Source organism: Poromitra crassiceps, assembly GCF_964638095.1.
Source record: "Poromitra crassiceps genome assembly, chromosome: 3".
Lineage (NCBI taxonomy): Eukaryota > Metazoa > Chordata > Actinopteri > Beryciformes > Melamphaidae > Poromitra > Poromitra crassiceps.
This window is the reverse complement of record NC_139625.1, coordinates 96,205,068-96,231,832: the sequence shown is the minus strand read 5'-3', so window position 1 is coordinate 96,231,832 and position 26,765 is coordinate 96,205,068. Positions and strand designations below refer to the sequence as shown.

At 44.7% G+C, this 26,765-nt stretch overlaps 1 protein-coding gene across 5 annotated transcripts in view; it reads right to left on the bottom strand.

The window, feature by feature from the left end:
• Positions 1–26,765, bottom strand: part of rps6ka1 (ribosomal protein S6 kinase a, polypeptide 1) — a 192,304-nt gene that overhangs the window by 55,543 nt on the left and 109,996 nt on the right. For 2 of the 5 annotated variants that reach the window (XM_083633915.1, XM_083633918.1), the window contains 3 exons: positions 20,213–20,260; positions 8,644–8,760; positions 6,350–6,431 (listed from right to left, as the gene is read on the bottom strand). In XM_083633915.1, coding sequence (XP_083490041.1) covers positions 6,350–6,431; positions 8,644–8,760; positions 20,213–20,260 — 247 coding nt within the window. Of the gene's footprint in view, positions 1–6,349; positions 6,432–8,643; positions 8,761–15,845; positions 16,277–20,212; positions 20,261–26,765 lie in introns of those variants that run through there. The other 3 variants (XM_083633916.1, XM_083633919.1, XM_083633917.1) reach the window with 2 other exon arrangements.

The window sequence follows — 26,765 nt, the reverse complement described above, 5'->3', positions numbered from 1 at the left end:
GCAGGACCTCCAAGCTTCAACTAGCGTTGCCTGCGGTTGCCTGTCACATGACGCCTTCATGGTCCCTCGATAAAGTCTGCAGAAATATGCACGTTCCCTCACCTCTCTCTCAAGAAGCGTCACGTGAGTGTGGCGTTTAAGGCCATCTGTCGCTACAAAATAAATAAACTGGGTGTATCATTGTATTACTCGACAGATGTATAACTAACTTCGTCAGTCTGAGCCATCTTCTATGTGCTGTAACACAATGCAGTTTCCATTTTTCTGGTGTTTCTTTTTTACATGTTTGGGACTGTTGTGCTGAATATGTTTGGTCGGTGTGCCATGCTTTCAAACAATCTCCAACATCTGCCAACATTCACAGACAATTGTCTGTTGGTGTTTGTTGGTGTTTGTTTGAGAATGTTTGATTGGTGTGCCATGGCCTTAAGGGTACACATAGCACCTTCTCCTCCACACAGCAAGGCTGCCTATGACAGCTGAAACAGAGCAATATTTAGCAAGCTGTTTGGCTTTGCTCTTAGACATGCCAGCAATGTTCAGACCACTAATGGTACATGTATGTACATGGCCCAGGCTTCCGAATATGAGCACACAGAATCTACATCTGTACCCAAAGTTGGTTATAATTTCAAGTAGTGGTTGATACTTGGAATATTTATCTTGGAAAGCCTGGTCCATGTACAGATCAAAAACACAGCCTACCTCTAGAATCAGGACCTCCTTGTGACTAGTGTCAACATAGACAACATCGGGTGTATTGGGGATGCAGGAAAAGACATCACAAGTATGGTTGAACCATTCTGGTAACACTCTTGAATGTTTATGCATTGCCGCACTAGATGGTAGGATATTTTGTACTGCATCAGACACAATGTCAACAATACGGTTGTGGCGAGCAATGTACAGGTTTTTATATGCATTACATCCATTTGTAATATGTGCAATGGATTCCAGATGTTGCTCAGAATCATGATGGTTTAAACAGAATGCATTATGAGTGTTGGGATACCAGGTTGACAAATTATACTTTATACTATATAGTTGGTAATACCTGCAGTCTTGTGTTGATGGTAAATGTTAATACATCCTCACCAATAGCAGCATTCTTATAGATTGAATGTGAGACAGAGTGGTCAGCAAAGTCAACACAGGCAAACTTTCCCTGCAGTCGAAGTCCACACCAATGTTGTTTGGTCTCGGTCTGCTTCATGCTGAGCAGAACTCTTCTTGAAGTGTCTTTCTGTAGTTTAGTGTCTGCCCCCTGCTGGGTGATAGTAGCCTCTACAGCCACACAGGGGTCGGTAATTAATCCATCAGAAATGGGCACTTCAGCTTGTGAGTTGGTTTTTGCCCATCTTAACTAAACTCCTGGGGCCGGTTGCACCAACTGGTCTTACACTGGTCTTAAGCTAAGTTGGTCGTAACTTTACGACCTAACAGCTACGCCGGTTGCACCAAGACAACTTTTAAGCCTTATTTTCACTAAGACCAGGCGTAACTCCTACGCCTCGTCAGGAGGAGGCGTAGAGCCTGCCTGTAACAGAGATCTCCGCGGAGACCTTTTTGACCGTCATCGTCGTAACACCGCCAGTTCGCCGTCTTTGAAAGCACGTTAGATTATAACTAACTAGTTAACCTAACCCGCCTTCCAAAATGTTGCCGTTAGTTTTTTAGAAGTTAATACATAGAATTGGGAACGTTACATTCAATTCATTCATTCGTTCATTCAGACTGACTCTGTCTGCTCAATAGCCGCCATTTTTCCCCCGGAGCGAGGGAGGATGGGAGGAGGGAGGGTGTTTTACAGTAGTGGCTGAGAGAGCGTAGTGGCACAGTGCTCCAAGCAGGTCGCGAGGCACATTTTTTGCAACATCATCCAATCAGGGTGCATTCCCTGGCAATTCACATGGACGCACATTGCTACGACCAGCATAGTTAAGACCAGACATAAACCGTGTTGGTGCAACAGGCGTAAGTCCATGGTCTTAACTAAGACCGACGTAGGAGTTACGACCAGGCATAGTTAAGACCAGTTGGTGCAACCGGCCCCTGTTCTGTTGCAGAGGTCATTGAGATCTGGCCAATCAGACCAGACCCCAAAGCCCTTGGCTTGTGAGTCTAATTTCCCAGAATCTTTCCTCCTGAAGCCCAGGAAGTTATTCTGATTTGCGGGGGCCAGGGGGATCTTCCTCCTGCGTAGGTCTAGTAGGAGAGAAGCCCTGGCCATTTCTCTGACAGTGACGTCGTCATTGTTCAGCATGTGGAGCAGGTGGGTTAGCCTGGTTTCTGTGTAAATCCACTCTACATTTGGAACCCCCAGCCCTCCTTCACCGTAGGGTAGAAAAATTATGTCTCGTGTTGAGTGTGTGTTTAGGCCTGCCCATTTTCTGACCAGCTGGACGGTTTTATTTGTCATTTCTCTCAATGTGTTTTGTGGGATGTGTACGTTGGCAAAGAGATGTTGTACCTTAGCCAAGGCCACCTCTCTCACAGCCTGGAGCTTCAAGACTATAGGGAGGGGAGACAGGTCAATCAGGTTGAGACGATGGAGAAACTCTTTAGTGAGCTCCTCGACTTGCTCCCCCCACTCACCAGCGATGTTAAACTTATGGCCCAAATATGGGTAGGTCTCATTACGGGAATACACCCTGATGGGTTGGCCCATTATTAAAAACAAGGGGGGCTTGTCGTTCTTGGCCTTATACCAGCGGTTGCCACCGCTGCAGCGTTCATGGAGCACAGCACATTTGGTGTGTTTGACCTCCAGCCCAGACCAATGGAGGAAGTCATCCGTGCGTGCCAGCATGTTGGTGATGACGTCCTCCTGTCTAGATGTCACCTGTACATCGTCAGCATAGCCCTGCAAAGGGTTTGGGGATCGGACACACTGATAGATCCACTTCATCCATTGGTTGAGGGCTAGGATAGAGTTCACGGCACTCCAGGGACAGCCAGTTTTTATTCCCACCTTGAGAGAAATTGGCTCTGTGAGCTGTTGCCCACAGATAACCTGGAGAAAAGAGCCTTGGTACACGTTGGAAATAATATTCACAAAAGGCTGAGGCAGGTGTATTTCCTCCAGTGCATTCAGCATCACCTCATGGGAAAGTGGACCAAATGCGTCTCTGAAATCCAGGAAAACAGTATAAAATCTGGAAGATCCATGTTTGAAGTCATCTATTCCGGTTTTTAAGCAGAATACATGTTCGTCTATCGATATAAGCTTTCTGATGTGGAGAAAGTATTCCTGTGGAATACTTTCCAACCACAGTAAGATGCGGGCCAGCAGACACTTCAGAAAAACTTTGTATATAGTGGGGAGTAGAGAAATGTCACGCCAAGTGGAAGGATCATCCGGAACATTATCTTTTTTTGGTATCCTGTGAATAAGGGCACCTTTCCAGGAGTCAGGCACCCGTTGATTGATCAGGCAGGCATTGAAAATATGTGTGAGGGTCTGTGCTGACATGGGTCTGGTAGCTCTCTGTGTCTCATAAGTGACTCCATCAGAACCACTAGCTGTGTTATTGGGGAGAGAAGACAAAACGTTATCCATCTCCTCTGTTGTGAAATTACAGGTGTCTGGAAAATAACCTGGTTCTATTCTTTCAATGGTATTGTACCAAGGAGGCGTGGCCAAGGGAGTTGCAGTGGAGAGTGTGCTTTGGCATTTAGTCTTATAGTAATCATATACAGTTTTTGTATTACTGACGGCGGACAGGGGTTCAGGAAAGCAACTGTTGTTCATAATGATATCGATTGCCTTCGATTTGCGATGTTGCCAAAGATATGCCAGTTTGTTTCTGGAGACTTTGTTCTGCTGCCGATGTGTTTGAGTCCCAGTGGCATGGAGCGCAGGTTGTATGTTTTGCGCAGGTTGTATGTTTTCGCGGACGAAACATAACTGTGCCTCAACTTCTTCAGAATTCTAGCGACATATTTCAACAGCGGGTATCCATAAGGACGTCTGTTTTGCGTGGCAGAGAATATTCCATTGTTTAAAAAAGCGCCAATTAGGACAGACACCAGTCTACTCCATTTATCCACAGCACCTGGGGTAACAGCGAAATGAGTTCTTACTTAAGTTAAGTTAAGTTATTCTTTATTTATCCCCTTGGGGAAATTCATCCTCTGCATTTGACCCATCCTCTACTAGGAACCTTCCTAGAACTAGGAGCAGTGGGCAGCCACTGTGCAGCGCCCGGGGACCAACTCCAGTTCTTTTGCCAGTACCTTGGTCAGGGGCACTGACAGGAGTATTAACCCTAAACATACATGTCTTTCTTGATGGTGGGAGGAAACCGGAGCACCCGGAGAAAACCCACACGGACACGGGGAGAACATGCAAACTCCACACAGAAAGGACCTGGGACAGACCGGGGTTCGAACCCGGGAACTTCTTGCTGTGAGGCAACAGTGCTAACCACTGAGCCACCGTGCTGCTGCTACTTGAAGCAGTTTGGTGTTTGGTGTCCCTCTGTACACTCTTTCATGCTTCTGAAAAGTCATCCATTCATGATCCGACATTGTTTGCACATATTCCTCGAAGTCCACAAGAATGTGCCCAGCAGAGAGCGTTGAGCTTGGGTCATAGACATTCAGCTGATATATATATATATATATATATATATATATATATATATATATATATATATATATATATATATATATATATATATATATATATATATATAAGAGTGTTGAGCTTGAGCTTGGGTCATAGACATTCAGCTGTTGTTTGTAGACTCAGCCGCTCTTCAGGGCTCGTTTAAAAGCAGATGTTAGCGTTGGCCGATGAGGCACATGTTTACCAGAAGTGTCCAGAGCATCTTAATTCCCTACTGCATTAACGGTGGCAGTTACAACGGCCGCATGTGTGATTAGATGTTAAAAGTAGTGAGCTGGCTCCTCTCACCACATGCTGGCGGCAGCCATCTTGGACACACACACACACACACACACACACACACACAGAAGATCACACACACACACCTGATGTGAAACTGGATGTTTAGCCACTTGAAAACAAACGTTGAAAGCAGCACCACGAAAGCCAAAAAAAACAAAAACATTTTTGACATGCCCTGACATGACATATGAACTTTGTGGGAAATGAACATCAGTGTGAACATCTGCTCCCCTGCATAAGAAATCTTGCTCAAAGGCACTTCAACAGGGTTGACAGTTGGGGTCACAGGGAATCAAACCTGTGTGACCTTTTGGTTATGGTTCCACCATGATGACACCCTACAAGTGCATCATGCAGGAGGGGGACACAGATAGAGAGAATTTATACTTTAACCATGTTTTGAGGCTTCAAAATTGGTGTTCAACAAGCTCCTTAGAAATAAATGTCTCAAAGACTAAGGAGCTAATCTTACAAAACGATAAAAATTCAATGCAGCCAATAATCATCAATGGACAAACGATTGAGATGGTTGACGATTTTAAATATCTGGGAACATACATTGACAGCAGTCTTACTTTTAAAGCAAATACTGATCACATCTTTAAAAAATGTTCACAACGCCTCCACTTGCTACGCAAGCTCAACAATTTTGGAGTAAGCCAAAACATTCTAGAAACTGTATATAAGAGCCTAGTGGAAAGTATTTTATCTTTTAATATGATTATGTGGTATGCAATCTGAACATTAAATGGAGAAACAAGCTGCAGAGAATAGTGAATATGGCTTCCAAGATCTAGGGAAGCCACAGAAGCAGCTAAGTAGTCTGTACGATGAAATAATTAGAAGTAAAGCTGAGAGGATCATTAAGGACCCCTCTCATCCACTGTTCAGTGAATTTGAACTTTGACCCTCAGGGAAGTGTTACAGACTACCGATGGCAAAGAGGAACATCTATAAGAAGTTCTTTGTCCCAGATGCTGTCATGGCAATAAATAAAACTAGGAAGCGGTAGATTCTGCTTAGGGTGGTGTTTTAATTTTTTACTTTGCTGAGGTTTTTTGTACAGCAGGTCTTCTCCTGAATGTTTTTTAAATTGTTTTGGAATTGGACAGGTCGTAGAGCTATGATTTGTAATTTTGACCTGCATTGGGAGGTGTAGCCTACTTTTGTGCATCGGTGTGGATGAATTTGTGTTGACTGTTTTGTGGATCGTGTGGTCATTTTGTGGATGTCTAGCCAGGTTCTTTGTCATAATTGCATTGTTTCATGTGTTTCATGTGTTTGTCATGTGTATTGTTGTGTTTTATCTTTTGAGACATGTCTGCGGTGGAACCAAAGACGAATTTCCACTTGTGGACAATAAAGTTTTCGTAATCGTAATCGTAATCACAGGCTAGTGATGACACCCTACAAGTGCATCATCACAGGCTAGTGTACCTTTGAGTGTGGCCTTCTTGAGGACCTTCATGGCATAGAGCTGGTTGTCATCGGGAGGGGTCACCTTTCGCACCAGGAACACCTACAAAACACACACACACACACACACACACACACACACACACACACACGTTATGTATACTGCCTGGGTAAAACAGGCCATGCTGCGGTACAGCCTGGGTAAAACAGGCCATGCTGCGGTACTGCCCGGGTAAAACAGGCCATGCTGCGGTACTGCCCGGGTAAAACAGGCCATGCTGCGCTACTGCCCGGGTAAAACAGGCCATGCTGCGGTACTGCCCGGGTAAAACAGGCCATGCTGCGGTACTGCCCGGGTAAAACAGGCCATGCTGCGGTACTGCCCGGGTAAAACAGGCCATGCTGCGGTACTGCCCGGGTAAAACAGGCCATGCTGCGCTACTGCCCGGGTAAAACAGGCCATGCTGCGCTACTGCCCGGGTAAAACAGATCATGCTGCGGTACTGCCCGGGTAAAACAGGCCATGCTGCGCTACTGCCCGGGTAAAACAGGCCATGCTGCGGTACTGCCCGGGTAAAACAGGCCATGCTGCGCTACTGCCCGGGTAAAACAGGCCATGCTGCGCTACTGCCCGGGTAAAACAGATCATGCTGCGGTACTGCCCGGGTGTTGCAAACCACCACAAAGCTATGGCTCTGCACCGTAGATCAATGGCTTCATGCTAGTTTGTTGTTTAACGTTGCAGTGCTGAGCCGATCAGTTCAACTACAACGTTGATTCTCGTACTGAGCAGGATTACTATTGCAACAACACATCATCAGTAGGGTAAAACTAACTTGTCTCACGACGGTCTAAACCCAGCTCACGTTCCCTATAGAGAGCCGCAGGGATGACGTATTTTTGTAGTCAGAACGCGGAAGTCCCGGACTTCCTGGTTCTTCACTGTTTCTGTCTATGGGATTTTTGAATGGGTTTTTGCCCCGATGCTTCAAATACGGTCTCTGGGCAACGCAAGATTAATCAAACGCGAACCAGAGTTCAGTCGGATAATCTTCACACATGAGGACCACTTTCATTAGTTTTGTAGCGTAAATGCAAGCCCTAGAAGTAAAAAGCTCGAGCTAAGCTAATCCAGAACTACACACTGTCGCATAGGCTTCCACGTCACGTCAGCACTCAACCTGGACTGTTGTTGATGTGTGCACTGATTACCCCGGACTGAACGGGGCTGAACCAGGTGAGGAAAAGAGAATTTCCGTGTTCGTCCTTTGAAGTGGTGACGTTATTGACGTATATATCCCCATCGACTCACTAGTGTAGTCTCATTTAGCCGTTTGCTAGCTAGCTGCCCTTTTAACGGCACATAAAAGCTTCAAAACTCATAAAAGTGGTCCTCGTGTGTGAAGATGATATTACTAAACACTGGTTCGCGTTTGATTAAGCCAGCTTTGCCCAGAGAGATTATTAGAAGCATCGCGCCAAAAACCCATTCAAAACTCCCATAGGCGAAAACAGTGAAGAACCAGGACTGTTAGCATCGATGATTTCCGGACTCGTTCCTGCGGCTCTCTATTAGTGGGTGAACAATCCAACGCTTGGTGAATTCTGCTTCACAATGATAGGAAGAGCCGACATCGAAGGATCAAAAAGCGACGTCGCTATGAATGCTTTGCCACCACAAGCCAGTTATCCCTGTGGTCACTTTTCTGACACCTCCTGCTTAAAACCCAAAAAGTCAGAAGGATCGTGAGGCCCCGCTTTCACGGTCTGTATTCATACTGAAAATCAAGATCAAGCCAGCTTTTGCCCTTCTGCTCCACGGGAGGTTTCTGTCCTCCCTGAGCTCGCCTTAGGACACCTGCGTTACCGTTTGACAGGTGTACCGCCCCAGTCAACCTCCCCCACCTGCCACTGTCCCCGCAGCGGGTCACATTTCAACTACATTGAAATAATATTTTCTTTAAATCTTCAATTCTTTTACGTTTTGGTCCGATTGAAATGTTATGCGGTCTCTCCTGTTTCTAAATATATCTGAACCGTTTGGTTTGAACAAGCAAAACTATTTTTTATAAGCATTTTACGAAATGTCTATGGAAAAATAAATGGCGGATGAAAATCTCTGGTACAGTGCTGAAGCAGGAAGTAGGCGGTCACTTTGCCTCTCTATATACTACTGTACTGCAACCTTCTTCCAAAAGATTTAGATCTCTAATATTTGCCCTACTTTGGATCAAATAAAAGTATTTAAATGTGTGTGTGTGTGTGTGTGTGTGTGTGTGTGTGTGTGTGTGTGTGTGTGTGTGTGTGTGTGTTACCTTGCCAAAGGATCCCTGTCCCAAGACTTTGAGCAGTTCAAACTGGGAGGCATCAGCCTTCTCTGAGCCTTCTTTGACCACATGGGTAATGTTGATCTCCTTGATGTCTCCATCCTCCTAGAGAGCAAAAGAGGGAGAAAGCTATTGAATCAATGGCAGAATAGATAGAAAAATAGCGAGGACAGTTAGTACAGTATGTTTCTGAAGGATTGTTGTGGAGCATGAGAAAATGATCATCTGAGAATGTGTTGTTCAAAGAACGCCCTCCGTTGACGAGGGTGTCCCCTGCCCTAAATAACATGACATCTGAGAATAATACGACAGAAAGTTATTGTTACACTATGTTGTTGTAAGTTGTAAGTTTCTGGACATTTAAAAAAAAATATATATATATATATATTATTGCAGTAGCAGCATTAACTTCAAGTAATTCTCACAGCAAACCAGTTGTACCTTCTTCTAACTGTTTTAGACAAGATTTGACCAGGAGAGGTTCACCACCACATGTTGACTATTCCTGTGAGGTGCAACAGAAGAGTTTCAGAACTTCAAGCTGGGCCTTTTAGAAATGGTTCAGAGACTTCAAAAGAAATTCATGCAGGCAACAACTTCTTCAGCATCTCACAGGGTGGAGTCGACGCCCACAATTTCAACAACTGCCGCTGCTGACCTGGTGTCAACCTCGCTCGCAACTTGTTGTTAACACCCAAAAAACAAAGACAAAGCAGCAAAACATGAATGTTGAGGCAGAATGTTGAGGCAGATCAACAAGCCTCTTCTTAGAGATGAGCGTTCTCAGTTCTCTGTACTCACAAGCCCTCAAGCTTTCTGTCCCAAGCCGAGGGTGAAACACCGACCCTAAAATAATATCACGATATTTCAGGGTATTTCTGCAATGACGATATTCTCGACGACATGACGAAATACGGAGTTATAGTTTTACTATATGTCAGCATACGTTTGCCAGTTTGTCTTCAAATATTAAAATATGCCTTCAAATATGACTGTGGTTTGTTGTACATGCTCTTTAGTAACCAAACCACTGGAGCCACCCCCTCCTTTGAGATGAACTCCTCCACCATGGAGCCTCTTTCAGCCATGCTATGCATATGTTATACAGTTACGCATCAACAAGTAGGAATATTGCGATATGAATTTTAGACGATATGATATTGAATTGTAACGATATATCGATAACGATACGATATGGCACACCTCTACACACCCAGAGACAGAGATGCTCACAAGTTGTTTTTTTACAAGTCCAAGTCAAGTCTCAAGTCTTTGAGGATGAGTGTCAAGTCAAGTCTCAAGTCACTGTGTGTGCCAAGTCATCATCTCTGCCCAGAGACTTGTTAAAAATGTATGAAGTTGGCAGCGGGGGAAACTTCTGTCCCTTCATCCTCCCGTCAAGTCAGGCCCGGCGCCACGAGGGGGCCTCAGGGGGCTTAGCCCCCTCAGTTAAATTTTCGGCCCCCTCACTTGGAAAAAATATATATATATATATTATTTTTTTAAAGAACAGTTCATCTATAAAGGCCAGTTAGGCAATGTTTGTACCTGACATGTTTAGGCTGCTGTTTCTGCAGTCTTCATCAAATTTGATCAGTTTAAGTTGATGTAGGCTACCCCCTGTAAACATAGCTCTGTTGTTTCAGAATTGGCAGGGAAGCGCTATTTGCTGTGCTTTGGTTGTCACAAGGTGTCAGAGATGTAGCTATTTATTAAATTTGAACCTATGAACCCTTGAACCTCTATTAATGCCTTAATCTGCTGCTGTGAAATAAATGTTTTATTTGATTTTGAATAGTAGTCTTTCTTGTGTTATTGCGCTTTTCAGAGGTTATTATGGTTAAAAAGTCCAGAAATCGGCATAGCGGGTATATAACCTATGTTTTACGATATAAAAATATCATAAAAAAAAAAAAAAAAAAAAAAATCAGCCCCCTCGCCAGTTATAACAGCCCCCTCAGTCATTTCATCCTGGCGCCGGCCCTGCGTCAAGTTCTGTGTGGTTGAGCCACAGCAGCAGCACATGTAGCAAAGGAAGCCTATAAAGCAGTGAAGCCTCAACAGCCAACAACACAGACCTATTGTAGTCAATTTGACAACAGGAAACCAGAGAACATGCACTCTTTCAGCTGCACCTCAACACCAGTGAGTATTGCGAGTATGGTCTCTATTCACCTTATGTTCAGGCCTTACAGTGGGCCAAATTCTTCCGGATCCTGATAACACTTCCGGCGGTCACGGCGCAAAATAAGAGAGTTGTTTTTGGAGCAGACAGTGCAGGGGATAAAATAAAGAACGTAGCCTACTACTTTGAGCTCGGTACACAGCAAGCAAGCGAGTATCCACTGCTAGCCAGGTCAGATAACGTTATCGTCGACAATGACGAGCACTTTCTTGTAAAACATACCTGGACTCCAACAAAGAAAGCTTCAGATGGTTTTCTCTCCTCCGAGTTGCGCTCGAGCCACTAACGTCAATAAGACCCGCAGACGTTAACGTAATTCCCTGGAATGCGAGACTTAACGAGCCAGTTACTGTACATGGCGTTGCATTCTTAGACATTGCCGTTTGCTTTTATTTGGTATGTTACATACAATAATTGTATGTATGTAATACTAATAATTTAGACAATTATTGGCTAAATTATTAGTTCATTCAGAGTTAGATGATATTGGAGCAACCAGCCATTTTATTTTATTTTATTTTTAGCCGGAAGTTTTGACACGACCACACAACCGGGTCAAATGGGCGTGGCTAAATAAGGTGAATAGAGTATCATGATGCCAGACAGTGAGTATTGTATGGACTCTCTATAGCAGACTTGGGCAACTGGCGGCCCGCGAGCGCCCCTGTGTGGCCCAGTCTGGAATATGGAATATCTTTCAATAATCTTTATGACTAAAAGGCTAAAAGTAATCTCATGTGTAAGAAATGACTGTTCTACATTGAAGTAAAAATGTAAATAATTAACTTGTTGGTTTTGGATTAATTTAGCTTCAAGAGTGCATTTTTGTTCGTGTGACCCTGAACACAGGCTTTGAGAATCCCGGGCCACTTACTGATACTTATGCTTAAATTAACCCACTCATATTCTGGTTTATTTCAAGAAAAACATTTTGGCTAGTGGAAATTCTAATTGGCTGGTAACTTTAAAATCTAGCAGCCATATTGGCAGGTGGTCAGAAAAGTTAATTTCAAGCCTTGCAGGGAGAGCAAGTGGTGACGTGTGAGAAAAGGATCAAATATTGGTGTTTAAGACTGAATAATGACATCACAACTGTTAATTTAAAATTAGTTATTCCTCTAAACCGGACTTCAAATGCCCCCCAAAAAAATTGCGCCGGCGCCGTTCGGCCCCCAACCCTCAGCAAAATCTGGCCCTCTGGTAGCGAGGACATTTTTTTGTGGTCCTCTCTATCATCTAAGTTCCTGGGTTACGGCATGACAATATTTGTTCGGCCCCCGGCAACAATCTGGGTTTTTTTTCATGTGGCCCCCCATGAAAAATAATTACCCACCCCTGCTCTATAGAGTATCAATAAGTCTGGCCCGGGGGCCAAATGCGGCGTGCGGACCAATTTTAAGCGGACCACGGCTCGTCTCTCAAAATACACTATTATGTGGCCCGCCTCCACACAGTATTATCAAGCAAGTTCAAATTGTGTTTTTCTTCTTCTTTTCAGTTCACCTAACTACAGTATGATGGCACTATCATATCTAGAGGGGCTAGTAGGGGTCAACTGATTTTGCCTAGACCCAACACCAACTACATGAAGAGGACTGTCATATACAGATCTATAATGGCCTGGAATTGTCTACCAGGAAATATTTCCTCCATTCATGGGAGGGTTGGTTTTAAAAGGAAGTTAAGATCCCATCTGCACTCACAAACACCAGCAAACACAACTTGATGCTCAGGATTACACTTTGACACAACTTTGAATTTGATGTTTTGAATAGTACAGTGTTTTTTTAGATCAGTTGTTGTCTGGGCAATAGGCCAGCTACGTACATAACTAGCTGACCAAACTATTGTTGTTTTTCTATCCTATTTTGTATCGGTTTTTACTCTATTTTTCTGTGATTTTCCTGTATTGCATTGCATTTTACCATTTCTTATCATTTTAATATGGTATTTTACTACTGCACTTTACTGTCTACAGTTTACAATTGCATGTAACGTAATGTGTATTGTGTTTGGACTAGGGCTGTCAGCGTTAACGCGTTAATCGCGCGTGAATGCGTGCCGCCCATAACGCATTATATTTATTTTTAATCGCGTTAATCGCATGCCGCTATTTTGTCCCTTTGATGCACCCGTACTTGTAGTCAAGCCATTCGCAGCCATTTCCTGTCTTCTGCCTGTGGAGGCATGGAAGACTTAAAGGACGGCTTTCCCGTGGGGAATATGAATATATATTAAATCTCACGCCCCTAAGGTTTTCGAATCCGTTGAAATTTTTGAAATTGGTTGTTCACTGCCAGAGATATCAACCGAAATCCACTCTGTGTGTGTGTGTGGGGGGGGGGGGGGGGGGGGGGGGTGGTGGAGGGGAGGGGCGGGTGCGGGGACCCGAAATCCTACATTTCCCACAATGCACTGGGCTCGCGTGGCCTTCGTTTCCACGCCCACCCCTCAGGCATTTGGCTGATATCAAACTCCAGTAGGTGGCGGTAATGCACATATATGCTTGCCAACCACCATAAAAGTCAAAGAAGAAGAAGAAGAAGAAGGCTTCGACATAAAAACATTTAGTAGAACAAGAAAAAAATAAAAATAAAATTGCCTCCAAATTGCACCAAATTTAAACCGAAGTATATATGTCGGGAGATGTCTTCATAAAAAAAAATTCATGCATTTTAAGGCATTTTCCAAGGAGTTACGCGCATCTGATGTTGTAACTATTTCATGTAAAAATGTGTAAAAACGGGTACATTGCTCAGCGTTGATTTCCTTACTTCAACGCACCTACTACTAGATGTACAATTTGACGAGCTTTCCAATGCCGCCAGTCCCGTGTCTGTACGTGCTTCCGTTCCCGAGATATGGTCTCTTTGCAAGGAGCTATGGGAAGCTAATATTAGCTACCGTAGGCTAGGCGGTGGAAAAAGATGGCTGCCTTTTGTTTTTCTTCAAGACCTCTGAAGGGGCGTGGAGGACCTCTAGAGGCGGGACCATTGCGGCACAGGCCCACAACACTGTAGTTCATAGGTGCTCGACTTCCGCAAGGCTGGACTTGTCGCCCCGACGCGTTTTGCGTCAGAGCGTCATGGAAATAATGTGAGAGATGGTTGATAGGTCAGGCAGTGAACAACCAATTTCAAAAATTTCAACGGATTTGAAAACCTTAGGGGCGTGAGATTTAATATATATTCATATTCCCCACGGGAAAGCCGTCCTTTAAAGACAGCAATGTGCTTCTAAATGGCTTGTTTTACTTACTTCTTCAGCTGTGTCATTTTGGGTTTCGACTGCTCCACAGCGCCGCCGCCGGAAGTATCGGTTCTGGAGTGTTTACAATTATTGTGCATTTATTTTCTATTCAAGATGCATTTTGTAGACATTTTGTGACCTCCTGTCTATATTGCACTTCTATTGAATTGAAAATAAATCTAAAATTCAAGATCACAAAGTACATTTATTTGCATTCATTTGATTCCCAATCACGACACACTGGTAAGAATTATTAATATCTAATTAAAAATGCTTTGCAATGCAAAATAATGGCATTTTAAACATGCGATACAAAGATGCGATTAATCGCAATTAACTATAGTTAATCGCACGATTAATCGCGATTAAGAAAATTAATCGTTTGACAGCCCTAGTTTGGACCCCAGGAAGACTAGCGGTCGTTTCGGCGGCGGCTAATGGGGATCCTTTTAAATAAACAAACAAACTATCATACAGTTTGTAGACAAGCACCAAGTAGGGACAACGCACAACGCAGGCGGAACGAATATTTTCAGATGGTAAACAAAAGTCACAATTGTATTGTATGTGATTTTATTGTAACCCATATGATGCGAGAAGCAGCTGGCCCCCAGGGTATTTTCACACCGTCTAATCTGGCCCCCATTCAAAAAGGTTTGGACACCCCTGCTACAGAGCATCATGCTGCCAGACAAGCAAGTCTAGTGTGCACATTGCAGGCTTTTAATGGCCTGTCTTCTATATAAGAAGATGCTTCTTAGGAAGACTCAGGGTGACCTCTGTCTTCTATAGAAGAAGAGGGTTCTTAGGAAGACTCAGGGTGACCTCTGTCTTCTATAGAAGAAGAGGGTTCTTAGGAAGACTCAGGGTGTCCTCTGTCTTCTATATAAGAAGAGGCTTCTTAGGAAGACTCAGGGTGTCCTCTGTCTTCTATATAAGAAGAGGCTTCTTAGGAAGACTCAGGGTGACCTCTGTCTTCTATAGAAGAAGAGGGTTCTTAGGAAGACTCAGGGTGTCCTCTGTCTTCTATATAAGAAGAGGCTTCTTAGGAAGACTCAGGGTGTCCTCTGTCTTCTATATAAGAAGAGGCTTCTTAGGAAGACTCAGGGTGTCCTCTGTCTTCTATATAAGAAGAGGGTTCTTAGGAAGACTCAGGGTGTCCTCTGTCTTCTATATAAGAAGAGGCTTCTTAGGAAGACTCAGGGTGTCCTCTGTCTTCTATATAAGAAGAGGCTTCTTAGGAAGACTCAGGGTGTCCTCTGTCTTCTATATAAGAAGAGGGTTCTTAGGAAGACTCAGGGTGTCCTACGTGACCCTCAGCACCCTCGTCACCCAGAGTTTTCCCTCCTTCCTTCTGGGCGCAGGTATAGGATGCCCAACTGTTGCAGGAACAGATACAGCCATTCTTTTGTTACCGAGGCTATTCGCTGTCTGAACTGTTGAATTGACGTACTAAGTTTTAAGACATCCCTACTTTTGACTGTTTTATGTCTTGCATGTTTTTAAATTAAAATGTGTTGTTATGCTGCATAGGAATTGCCCCAGGGGGGATACATAAAGATGTTCTCTCTCTTCTCTACTCTCTCTCTCTCATGATCAATACCAGTGACAGGACTGTTCTCTCTCTTCTCTACTCTCTCTCTCTGTCATGATCAATACCAGTGACAGGACTGGGTTAGGGTTAGGGTTACTAACAGGACTGGGGCATTCTGAAAGTTGATCAAGGTGCCAACAGGATTAGAGGTGATCACTTTACCGTCCACAGGTTCGTCTCTGCTGCAGGGGAGCTGTCAGTGCTGCTGCCTGCTACTGCTGCTCTGTAGCTGCTGCTAGCCAACGCTTTGTTCTGCTGTTTCCTGAACAGGTACAGGGTCAGCAAGCGGCCCGGGTTGAACCTTTTCTTGTCCTTATCCATCTCAGCTTCTCCCCATCTTCTGCTGTCACGCCCTGCCCATGTCCACACCAAGGCAAAGGCACCACCACCTCATGTGAACCACCTTACAGCTCACTTCATCACGTCGCACACGCTTTTAGACTTTTTCTCACAGGCATTTGCAGGACTAACTGTGTGGACTTTGATGTGTCTGTCTGTCTGTCTGTATCTCTCAAACTCTGCCCTTTAGTCTCTCAGCAGGGGGCCTCTAGTATTCATCTTCATTCTCTCTCTCTCTCTCTCTCTCTCTCTTTCTGTCTGACTGGTTAGCCCAGTGTGTCCTCAGTGAGCTCTGACTGACTGCAGCTGATGTGAACTGAGACCGAGGCAGGCAGGAAGGAAGAGCCTGCTCATACTCTCACAGACCTACAACACCCCACAGGACCCACAGAGAGAGAGAGAGAGAGAGAGAGAGAGAGAGAGAGAGTTTCGCTCTCTTCTGAAAATAACAACGGTTATTTACAGATTCTGTGAATTTTTGTTAATATACTGTAATTGCTCACTATTTGCACTATCACCATTTAACTGCCCATTTATTACTGTTCTGGTATTATTCTGAATAGATTCCGGTCAACAATAGTCTTCTATTATATTCTATCTTATCACATTCCATTTAATTTTCTTTTCTCTTCCTCTTTGAATATCTTCAGATTTTGTGATTTATGTTACTGGGTAACAACATGTCTTGTTTTCTGTTTTTGATTCTTTGTAATTGCTAAATGTTGCTAATGTATGCTTTGGCAATGTAAGATGCAACTTATCATGCCAATAAAGCCCTTTGAATTGAATTGAATTGAATTGAGAGAGAGAGAGACAAACCGAGAGAGAGAGAGAGAGAGAGAGAGAGAGAGAGAAACCGAGAGAGAGAGAGAGAAGGATGGCGGATGGTGAGAAAAACAAGAGCATTGCTCTGCCCTTCCTCTGACCTGGATGCCACCATAAACGTCAGATCTCAGTCAGGCAAAGTCAATGTGTGTGTGTGTGTGTGTGTGTGTGTGTGTGTGTGTGTGTGTGTGTGTGTGCTGTGTGTGTGTGTGTGTCACTGCTCATTTCCAACTAGGGCTGTCAAAATTTGCCCCAAAATCATATTCGAATATTCCCTCTAAACAAAACATATCAGTTCAAATATATTCAAATACTTTTTTGTCAACCAAACAGCCATCGCGATGGTTTCACATGAAAGTACAGCACATGTCATGAGAGACCAGCGGGCTTGGATAGGCACAGAGCCAGCTGACTGAAGCAGTAGTCTACCACGACCAGCAATATTGAACGGCGCAAAACAACATTAACATTGCAGATCTTGTCCAACAACGCTGGCCAAAAATTGACAGATTTACTGGCGGATAACGTTAGATTCATGGGCTCAGTTTTGAACCTAACGTTAAGTTAAGTAGAGATAGAAACACAGCAGCAGCAGCAGTCTATGTAATCGAGCGACTTCATGGAAACAGGCAAGTTGAATTCCCAGTTGAAGACTTGTAACATTTACTCACATTGGGTTGAAATTTTGAAAACAGGAAAGAACGTGAAGTTACTTCTTTCTCTTAACATTTTCACAACAACACAGCCGACTTCTGCTTATCCTCCCCTCCCCCTCATCCTCCGCTCTACCGCTTCTCGGAACTGGGTGCGCTGGGTGAGTTGGCCTTTTTTATTATCAAATCTGCAAATTTTAATTAGATCAGATAATTAATCAATTAATCGATGCCATAGTCCATCGTGCCAACCAGGGTAGGAAATTAGCGGGGGCTCGGGGCAAAATGCCCCTAAAAAATCTAGAATTGCCCTTGGAATTGAGATGGGGGCTTTTAAATGCCCCCATGAAATAAAGAGTTAAATAGTTTCTTTATTTTAACATTATTCTTGCAAAGCGTGACTCAAAAATGGCCAGCTAGGCATCCATACAACCCCCCCCCCCCCCTCCTCCTCCTACTAGCTGTATTTACCTCAGTGACAGGCAGCACAAGCTAGCTGGCCAGCTAGTTCACTCGTGTTTTTGCCAAGTACATTAATAACATGCGGGACAATCAACAGTGTTGTTGAGATAGGAAATGGGGATCTTTAACTGTGACTGTTTATGAACTTTTAGAAATAAAATATGCTTGGATAAGACTCATTGATTGGTCTGTAATGCTACATAGGTGCAACTAAGGTATTTCCCAACATTTGATCAAATTGCCCTGGAAATGATCCAAAATGCCCCCGAAATATATTTCACAGGGGCAAAAATAGCCCTAGTTTAAAAAAGTTAATTTCCTACCCTGGTGTCAACCCTAGTGTGTAGGCGATTCCCCCTTAGCCTCTCTCACGTCTATTTGATCATCTCTTAATGTATTGCTCTCTATTAAGTATCTCTGCCTCGTCTCTTTAACAAGAGAGAATAGGGCTTTATTAGACACACGTAGAGAGGCAAAGTGGAACGTCACTTCCTGCTTCAGCACTGTACCAGAGATTTTCATCCGCCATTTATTTTCCCATAGACATTTCGTAAAATGCTTATAAAATAGTTGTACTTTGTTGAACCAAACGGTTCAGCTAACGCTATAATCGGGAGAGACCATAGAACATTTCACTCGGACCAAAACTTTAAAAAACAACATCGAAAAAATCTCTCTTTAAACCTGCATTTCTTTACCTTTTGGTCCCAGTGAAATGTTATGTCATCTCTACTGTTTCTAAATATATCTGAACCGTTTGGTTTGAACCAGTAAAACTATTTTTATAAGCATTTTACTAAAGGTCTATGGGAAAATAAATGGCAGATGAAAATCTCTGGTACAGTGCTGAAGCAGGAAGTAGGCGGTCACTTTGCCTCTCTATACAAAATACAGTCCATGAGTCAACTTCGCTCATGACTGAATAGGGCTACAACTAACGATTATTTTCATTATCGATTAATCTGTCGATTAGTTTCTCAACTAATCGATTCGTCATTCGGTCTATAAAATGTCACAAAATGGTGAAAAATGTCCATCACTTTTCCCCCCAAAGCCAAGATGGTGTCCTCAAATGTCTTCTTTTGTCCTGAACAACAGTCCACAACCCCTAGATCATCAGTTTACTGTAGAAGACTAAAGAAACCAGAAAATCTTCACATTTGAGAAGCTGGAACGAGAGCATTTTAATATTTCTTTCTTAAAATTTGTATAAATGATTAATCATTAATTGATTACCGTATATTTTAAAAAACAGTTAATTTTCAGACTAATCAACTAATTAATTTTTTGAGTCTTGCGTGTCTGTGTCTCTTGTATTATTATATAATATTTAGTATTTAATATTTTTGTCTTATTTTGGTGCTTCATGCCTTGCTTTTCCTTATGTCTCTGTATATATGTAGTATGTTTGAACTGAAAACCCCCCAAAACAAATTTGAATAATTTATATATATATATATATATATATATATATATATATATATATATATATATATGTATATTGAGGCCGTCAGCAGACTTGCTTTCCACATCTGATTACACTGCAGTCCAAGAAACGGTTGATTTCAACTGGTTTGGGTTTATTGGATGTCATTTCCAGGGGGGGCATAAAAAGCTCAAGTGCTTTACTCTACTTAAAGTGAATGAAATGCAGAGCTGTTACTACCAGAACCACCCACATGGTCCTCAGAGGATGGAGCTCAAGCAAGCATAAAGCCAGAAAGTGTGTTTGCTTAGCGAGGGAGGAAGAGTAGATCAGCTGGCTGCATAGTGTGAGCACACTCAGAGGTGTAGATCAGCTGCTCTGCACAGTGTGAGCACACTCAGAGGTGTAGATCAGCTGGACTGCACAGTGTGAGCGCACTCAGAGGTGTAGATCAGCTGGACTGCACAGTGTGAGCGCACTCAGAGGTGTAGATCAGCTGCTCTGCACAGTGTGAGCACACTCAGAGGTGTAGATCAGCTGCTCTGCACAGTGTGAGCACACTCAGAGGTGTAAATCAGCTGGTCTGCACAGTGTGAGCACACTCAGAGGTGTAGATCAGCTGCTCTGCATAGTGTGAGCACACTCAGAGGTGTAGATCAGCTGGACTGCACAGTGTGAGCACACTCAGAGGAGTAGATCAGCTGGTCTGCACAGTGTGAGCACACTCAGAGGTGTAGATCAGCTGGTCTGCACAGTGTGAGCACACTCAGAGGTGTAGATCAGCTGCTCTGCACAGTGTGACCACACTCAGAGGTGTAGCTTACCTGGGCTCTAACATTGGCAAAGTCCTTCTCTATCCAGCTGATAGACTCCTGGGAGGGGAGGATGGTGGGGGATGAAGGGGTTAATGGCTGCTGTACAGAACACAAGTTGCTTATAAGCGAATTTCAAAATAAAGGTGAGGCGTTTTACAGAAACAGACTGACACATACAGGTACTGTAAATGGATGTACATGTGCCCTCACGACCACACATACAGTACACGCCTCATGCACACACACACACACACACGCACACACACACGTACGCACACGCACGCACACACACACACACACACACACACACACACACACACACACACACACACAGGGGATCGAGTGGAGCAAGATGGTGGTGATTGCCACATTGGTGACAGGAAATGGCTCTTCCTTTCTAGTTCTCACTTCCTCTTCTCTGGTGCTGACCTCACTTCCTGCCTGCTCATTAGTGCGACTCCTAACCTACATGTGTTCGCAGCGTAACTTCACCCCGGTCTTTTTGCACTTGATCAAGAGGAGCGAGCAGGAAAAGACATGCAACAGTGTGTCTGTGACAATGTGCTTGTGACACCTGACAGAGGAATGACGTCACACCTCTTGCAGGAAACACTCTTTTGACAGTTGACATGGCAGGATACAGGCAGAAGTCCAGTGTGGGAGCATTACAGCCAAAAAGACAACAGTGCTCATCGTCAACATTGTAATAGAATGTTCAAATACAGCACGCTTACGAGCACAATGACAGCTAATACAGGACGTTTGGTTCATATATTTACTTGTTGAGTATAGGCCTAAAGACAGGTGTATTAACCTGCATTTTGTAGTTTCTATTTTGTCTGTTAAAAGCTATTTTTTTATATAATGATTAATCCATTCATTGATCGTTGATATGACCAATTAATCGATTAAGGAAATTGATTAAAATTTGCATCCCTAACTAGTACAGACTGTTGGGTCTGAGGAAAGGGTGAAATTGTTCTGGACTCCAGTTCTGTTACCAGTGCCTTTTCTTTTGTCTCTCCTGTCTTTTCAACAGAGGCTGAATATATGAGGTTCCTAGATGAGATTCGAGTGCAAATCAACAGGAAATATTTGCCTGTATAGACTTCCCCATATCCTCTGGAATTGTAAGAGCCAAGGGAAGAATGTTTGAAAGCCAAACTAGCGAAGCCATTCAGGATATAAAGTGCAGGATAGGAGGAGAGGCGGGCTATTAGAGACACCTCCACGCGTTTCCTCTCACTCACTTCACAGCTCAGAAGACAGCAAGTCAGCCACACACACACACACACACACACAGAGAGAGCTGCCTGCTTCCGGCTAGTCCTGAGTCTGTACCCCATCCATCACCCTGGCACCGCTCACACTCAACACAGGGGAGTACAAACGCACTTGACTGCACCCCACACCACACACACACACACACACTTGACTGCACCCCACACGACGACACACACACACACACTTGACTGCACCCCACACAACACACACACATACACACTTGACTGCACCCCACACGACACACACACACACACACTTGCCTGCACCCCACACAACATGCTAAATTGGAGGTTAACAACAAACACAGACACAAAGAGGGGCCACTTGCCTCTGGTGAGCGGGGTTTGGTGCGGAAAATCAGCCTCCACATGTCTGGGTCCAGATATGTCCATGTCACTAACACTGTCTCTGTCTGACACTCAACGTGTTACACATACACACACGCACGCACACGCACGGACAGATGCACACACACACACACGGACAGATGCGCACACACACACACACACACACACACAATGGTAAACTTGGCTAAGACCTTCTGTATGCAACACTGACACACAGATAGAATCCGCACCCCCCCCCCCCAAAATGGGAAGTATAAAATATATATATATATATATATATATATATATATATATATATATATATATATATATATATATATAGAGAGAGAGAGAGAGAGAGAGAGAGAGAGAGAGAGAGAGAGAGAGAGAGACTGTCAGAACAACAGTTGTAGACAAGTCCACTTCCCTTCCAATAGTAGCTTTGTATAATGAGGCACTTTATATGATGATGCAATGGCACATTTCTCAGAGAAGGGCAGGAAATGGATTGCATGCTCACTTACAACTATTTGTGCTGAAATTGCACCTCCCTCCTGCAGGGGGAGACAGAGACAGACCTGTTTGAAGTGAGCAATTTCCTGCTGGCTATCAGATGAAGCAGATGAAGAAAAGGGCAGCAGTGAGGAAGAAAGCAGAGAAGGAGACTGTATCAAATCTCTCATCAAAATCACATCCTGCCGCTAACATTCAAATCAAGCTCGGGGCTGCAACGGTTACTTTCATTATCGATTAATCTGGCGATTATTTTCTCGATTAATCGATTAGTTGTTTGGTCTATAAAATGTCAGAAAATGGTGAAACAATGTCGATCAGTGTTAACCAAAGCCCAAGATGACTTCCTCAAAATGTCTTGTTTTGTCCACAACCCAAAGATATTCAGTTTACTGTCATAAAGAAACCGTAAAGAAACCAAAAAATATACACATTTAAAAAGCTCCAATCAGTGAATTTTGACTGTTTTTCTCAAACAATTAATCTATTATCAAAATGTTTGTCGATTATTCTTCGATCGATCGACTACTAATCGATTAAATCGAGCCAAAGCAAACAATATAACCAATCCCAGGTGTGAGCTATTTCCAAGCAAATGCATCAAGGGAAAAGTCAAGTGTACAAGCCTTCAATAACTCACTTATTTTCCATGACTGCTAGAGAACAGTGTATTCTGTCACTGTACAAAGCTTGACTAGAGGGAAAGACGTGGTGTAATGCTCTTTAGCAAACACAAGGGGCCAGTGTAGGCCTACAGACAGTCCAGAGACCAGCCCTCCATCCACACAGAGTCTGTGATGTGGGAGCTTTAGCCAAGTAAGGACATGTTCACTGTGTCAGCTCAAAGCCCAACTCTCACTGACTGCGTTTACATGGACTTGAGTATCCCGGTTATGAGGCTTATCCTGCCTTTTGATCATATTCGGGATATGGCGTTTACATGGAAGAGAGAGAAAGCAGGTTACTCATATCCCTGTATACATGATAAGTAGTAGTATGCTGGTTATTGATCACTGCATGCTATTTGCGCAGGCGCCTGTGATCTTTACAATACAAACCGGGGTCATTATTATTATTATTTTAGCTTATATTGGGTGCGTGTGACGTGACGTCATTCACCTTTTTTGGGCAAAGACGTGGGATTCCCTTGGATTCCGTCTTCATGGTGGAGTGTCCCCGTTTGCGTGCAGCGCACGGCTTTTGCTTTAATTTGAGTCACAACACCTTCGTCCTGTAGTCTGTATACTACAGACTTGAATAGGGCAGCATTTTGATGCTTTCTCCTATCTAAGCTGCCAAGCATTTAATTATTTCATCACCGAAAGACAAAACTTGGCAAAACTCCTCATCGCTCCAGAAGTGAGACTTGGCTGAAGCCGCGCCTGAGCAGGTAGTCTGCTGAAAGCAGGATAAGGTGTATACTGTACATGCAGCAGTATCCCGGGTTCTTTCGGAGTACTCCAGCTAGCATAACCGGCTTTCTCAAAACCCGGGATAAGGGCTTATCCAGGTTTCTGAAACCGGGATATGATGTTTACATGCGCAAACACGAAAACGGGATACTCCAAAACCCCGACAGTAACCGGGATACTCAAGTCCATGTAAACGCAGTCACTGTTGGCTAAGACATCAATCACAGGCAGCAAGCGAGAGGACAAGAGGGACAGAGAGGGGACACATGAGAAGGGACAGAGGGACAGAGGGAAGGGTTAGCAGGGGCCCCGACCTGCAGGGGCCATATGACTGGAGAGAAGGTGGGATATTGAAGAGAGAGAGAGAGAAAGAGTAGGAGCTGTACTTTTTAAGGGCAAAGTGTCGAACAGTAGCGAAGCGCGACTGAGTTCACTGCGACGCTAACGCTAAGCTAGCTGTAAGACACAAGACACGTCTTTGGCTGCGTTACGATGAGCTAGTGGTTTCCCAGCAAAGTGGACTGCACACAGTGTGTTAAAGCTGCATTCAGTGATGTTTTTGTGTTAAAATAAGTGTTAAATGGCTCTATATTCTGACAGCAATCACGGAACATACAGTGTTTGGTCAGTGACTTGAAACCCCCAACCCCCCACTGTCCTCTATCTCTCTCCTGTAGTCCTGCAGACAGGATGGACGTATCTCCTGTCCTCTATCTCTCTCCTGTAGTCCTGCAGGCAGGGTGGACGTATCTCCTGTCCTCTATCTCTCTCCTGTAGTCCTGCAGGCAGGGTGGACGTATCTCCTGTCCTCTATCTCTCTCCTGTAGTCCTGCAGGCTGGGTGGACGTATCTCCTGTCCTCTATCTCTCTCCTGTAGTCCTGCATGCAGGGTGGACGTATCTCCTGTCCTCTATCTCTCTCCTGTAGTCCTGCAGGCAGGGTGGACGTATCTCCTGTCCTCTATCTCTCTCCTGTAGTCCTGCAGGCTGGGTGGACGTATCTCCTGTCCTCTATCTCTCTCCTGTAGTCCTCCATGCAGGGTGGACGTATCTCCTGTCCTCTATCTCTCTCCTGTAGTCCTGCAGGCAGGGTGGACGTATCTCCTGTCCTCTATCTCTCTCCTGTAGTCCTGCAGGCAGGGTGGACGTATCTCCTGCCCTCTATCTCTCTCCTGTAGTCCTGCATGCAGGGTGGACGTATCTCCTGTCCTCTATCTCTCTCCTGTAGTCCTGCAGGCAGGGTGGACGTATCTCCTGTCCTCTATCTCTCTCCTGTAGTCCTGCAGGCTGGGTGGACGTATCTCCTGTCCTCTATCTCTCTCCTGTAGTCCTCCATGCAGGGTGGACGTATCTCCTGTCCTCTATCTCTCTCCTGTAGTCCTGCAGGCAGGGTGGACGTATCTCCTGTCCTCTATCTCTCTCCTGTAGTCCTGCAGGCAGGATGGACGTATCTCCTGTCCTCTATCTCTCTCCTGTAGTCCTGCATGCAGGGTGGACATATCTCCTGTCCTCTATCTCTCTCCTGTAGTCCTGCAGGCAGGGTGGACGTATCTCCTGTCCTCTATCGCTCTCCTGTAGTCCTGCAGGCAGGATGGACGTATCTCCTGTCCTCTATCTCTCTCCTGTAGTCCTGCATGCAGGGTGGACATATCTCCTGTCCTCTATCTCTCTCCTGTAGTCCTGCATGCAGGGCGGACGTATCTCCTGTCCTCTATCTCTCTCCTGTAGTCCTGCAGGCTGGGCGGACGTATCTCCTGTCCTCTATCTCTCTCCTGTAGTCCTGCAGGCAGGATGGACGTATCTCCTGTCCTCTATCTCTCTCCTGTAGTCCTGCAGGCTGGGCGGACGTATCTCCTGTCCTCTATCTCTCTCCTGTAGTCCTGCAGGCAGGATGGACGTATCTCCTGTCCTCTATCTCTCTCCTGTAGTCCTGCAGGCAGGATGGACGTATCTCCTGTCCTCTATCTCTCTCCTGTAGTCCTGCAGGCAGGGTGGACGTATCTCCTGTCCTCTATCTCTCTCCTGTAGTCCTGCAGGCTGGGTGGACGTATCTCCTGTCCTCTATCTCTCTCCTGTAGTCCTGCAGGCAGGGTGGACGTATCTCCTGTCCTCTATCTCTCTCCTGTAGTCCTCCAGGCTGGGCGGACGTATCTCCTGTCCTCTCTCTCTCTGTCCTGTAGTCCTGCATGCAGGGTGGACGTATCTCCTGTCCTCTATCTCTCTCCTGTAGTCCTGCATGCAGGGTGGACGTATCTCCTGTCCTCTATCTCTCTCCTGTAGTCCTGCAGGCTGGGTGGACGTATCTCCTGTCCTCTATCTCTCTCCTGTAGTCCTGCAGGCTGGGTGGACGTATCTCCTGTCCTCTATCTCTCTCCTGTAGTCCTGCAGGCAGGATGGACGTATCTCCTGTCCGCTATCTCTCTCCTGTAGTCCTGCAGGCAGGATGGACGTATCTCCTGTCCTCTATCTCTCTCCTGTAGTCCTGCAGGCTGGGTGGACGTATCTCCTGTCCTCTATCTCTCTCCTGTAGTCCTGCAGGCTGGGTGGACGTATCTCCTGTCCTCTATCTCTCTCCTGTAGTCCTGCAGGCAGGATGGACGTATCTCCTGTCCTCTATCTCTCTCCTGTAGTCCTGCAGGCAGGGTGGACGTATCTCCTGTCCGCTATCTCTCTCCTGTAGTCCTGCAGGCAGGGTGGACGTATCTCCTGTCCTCTATCTCTCTCCTGTAGTCCTGCAGGCAGGATGGACGTATCTCCTGTCCGCTATCTCTCTCCTGTAGTCCTGCAGGCAGGGTGGACGTATCTCCACAACCATAAGACGTAGAGACTCACGGATGGTGGCGTTGGATTTGGGGTGAAATAATACATATAGTATATCTATATATATCTATATCTATAGTCTAGGCATCTCGATCTGACCTTCCGTTTCCCCAGAAAATGTCAACATTTATCTGATTGGATAAAAAGTTGGCGTTGACCTCCCACTATCCAGTGATTGATGTCAGAATATAGAGCCATTGAAGACTTA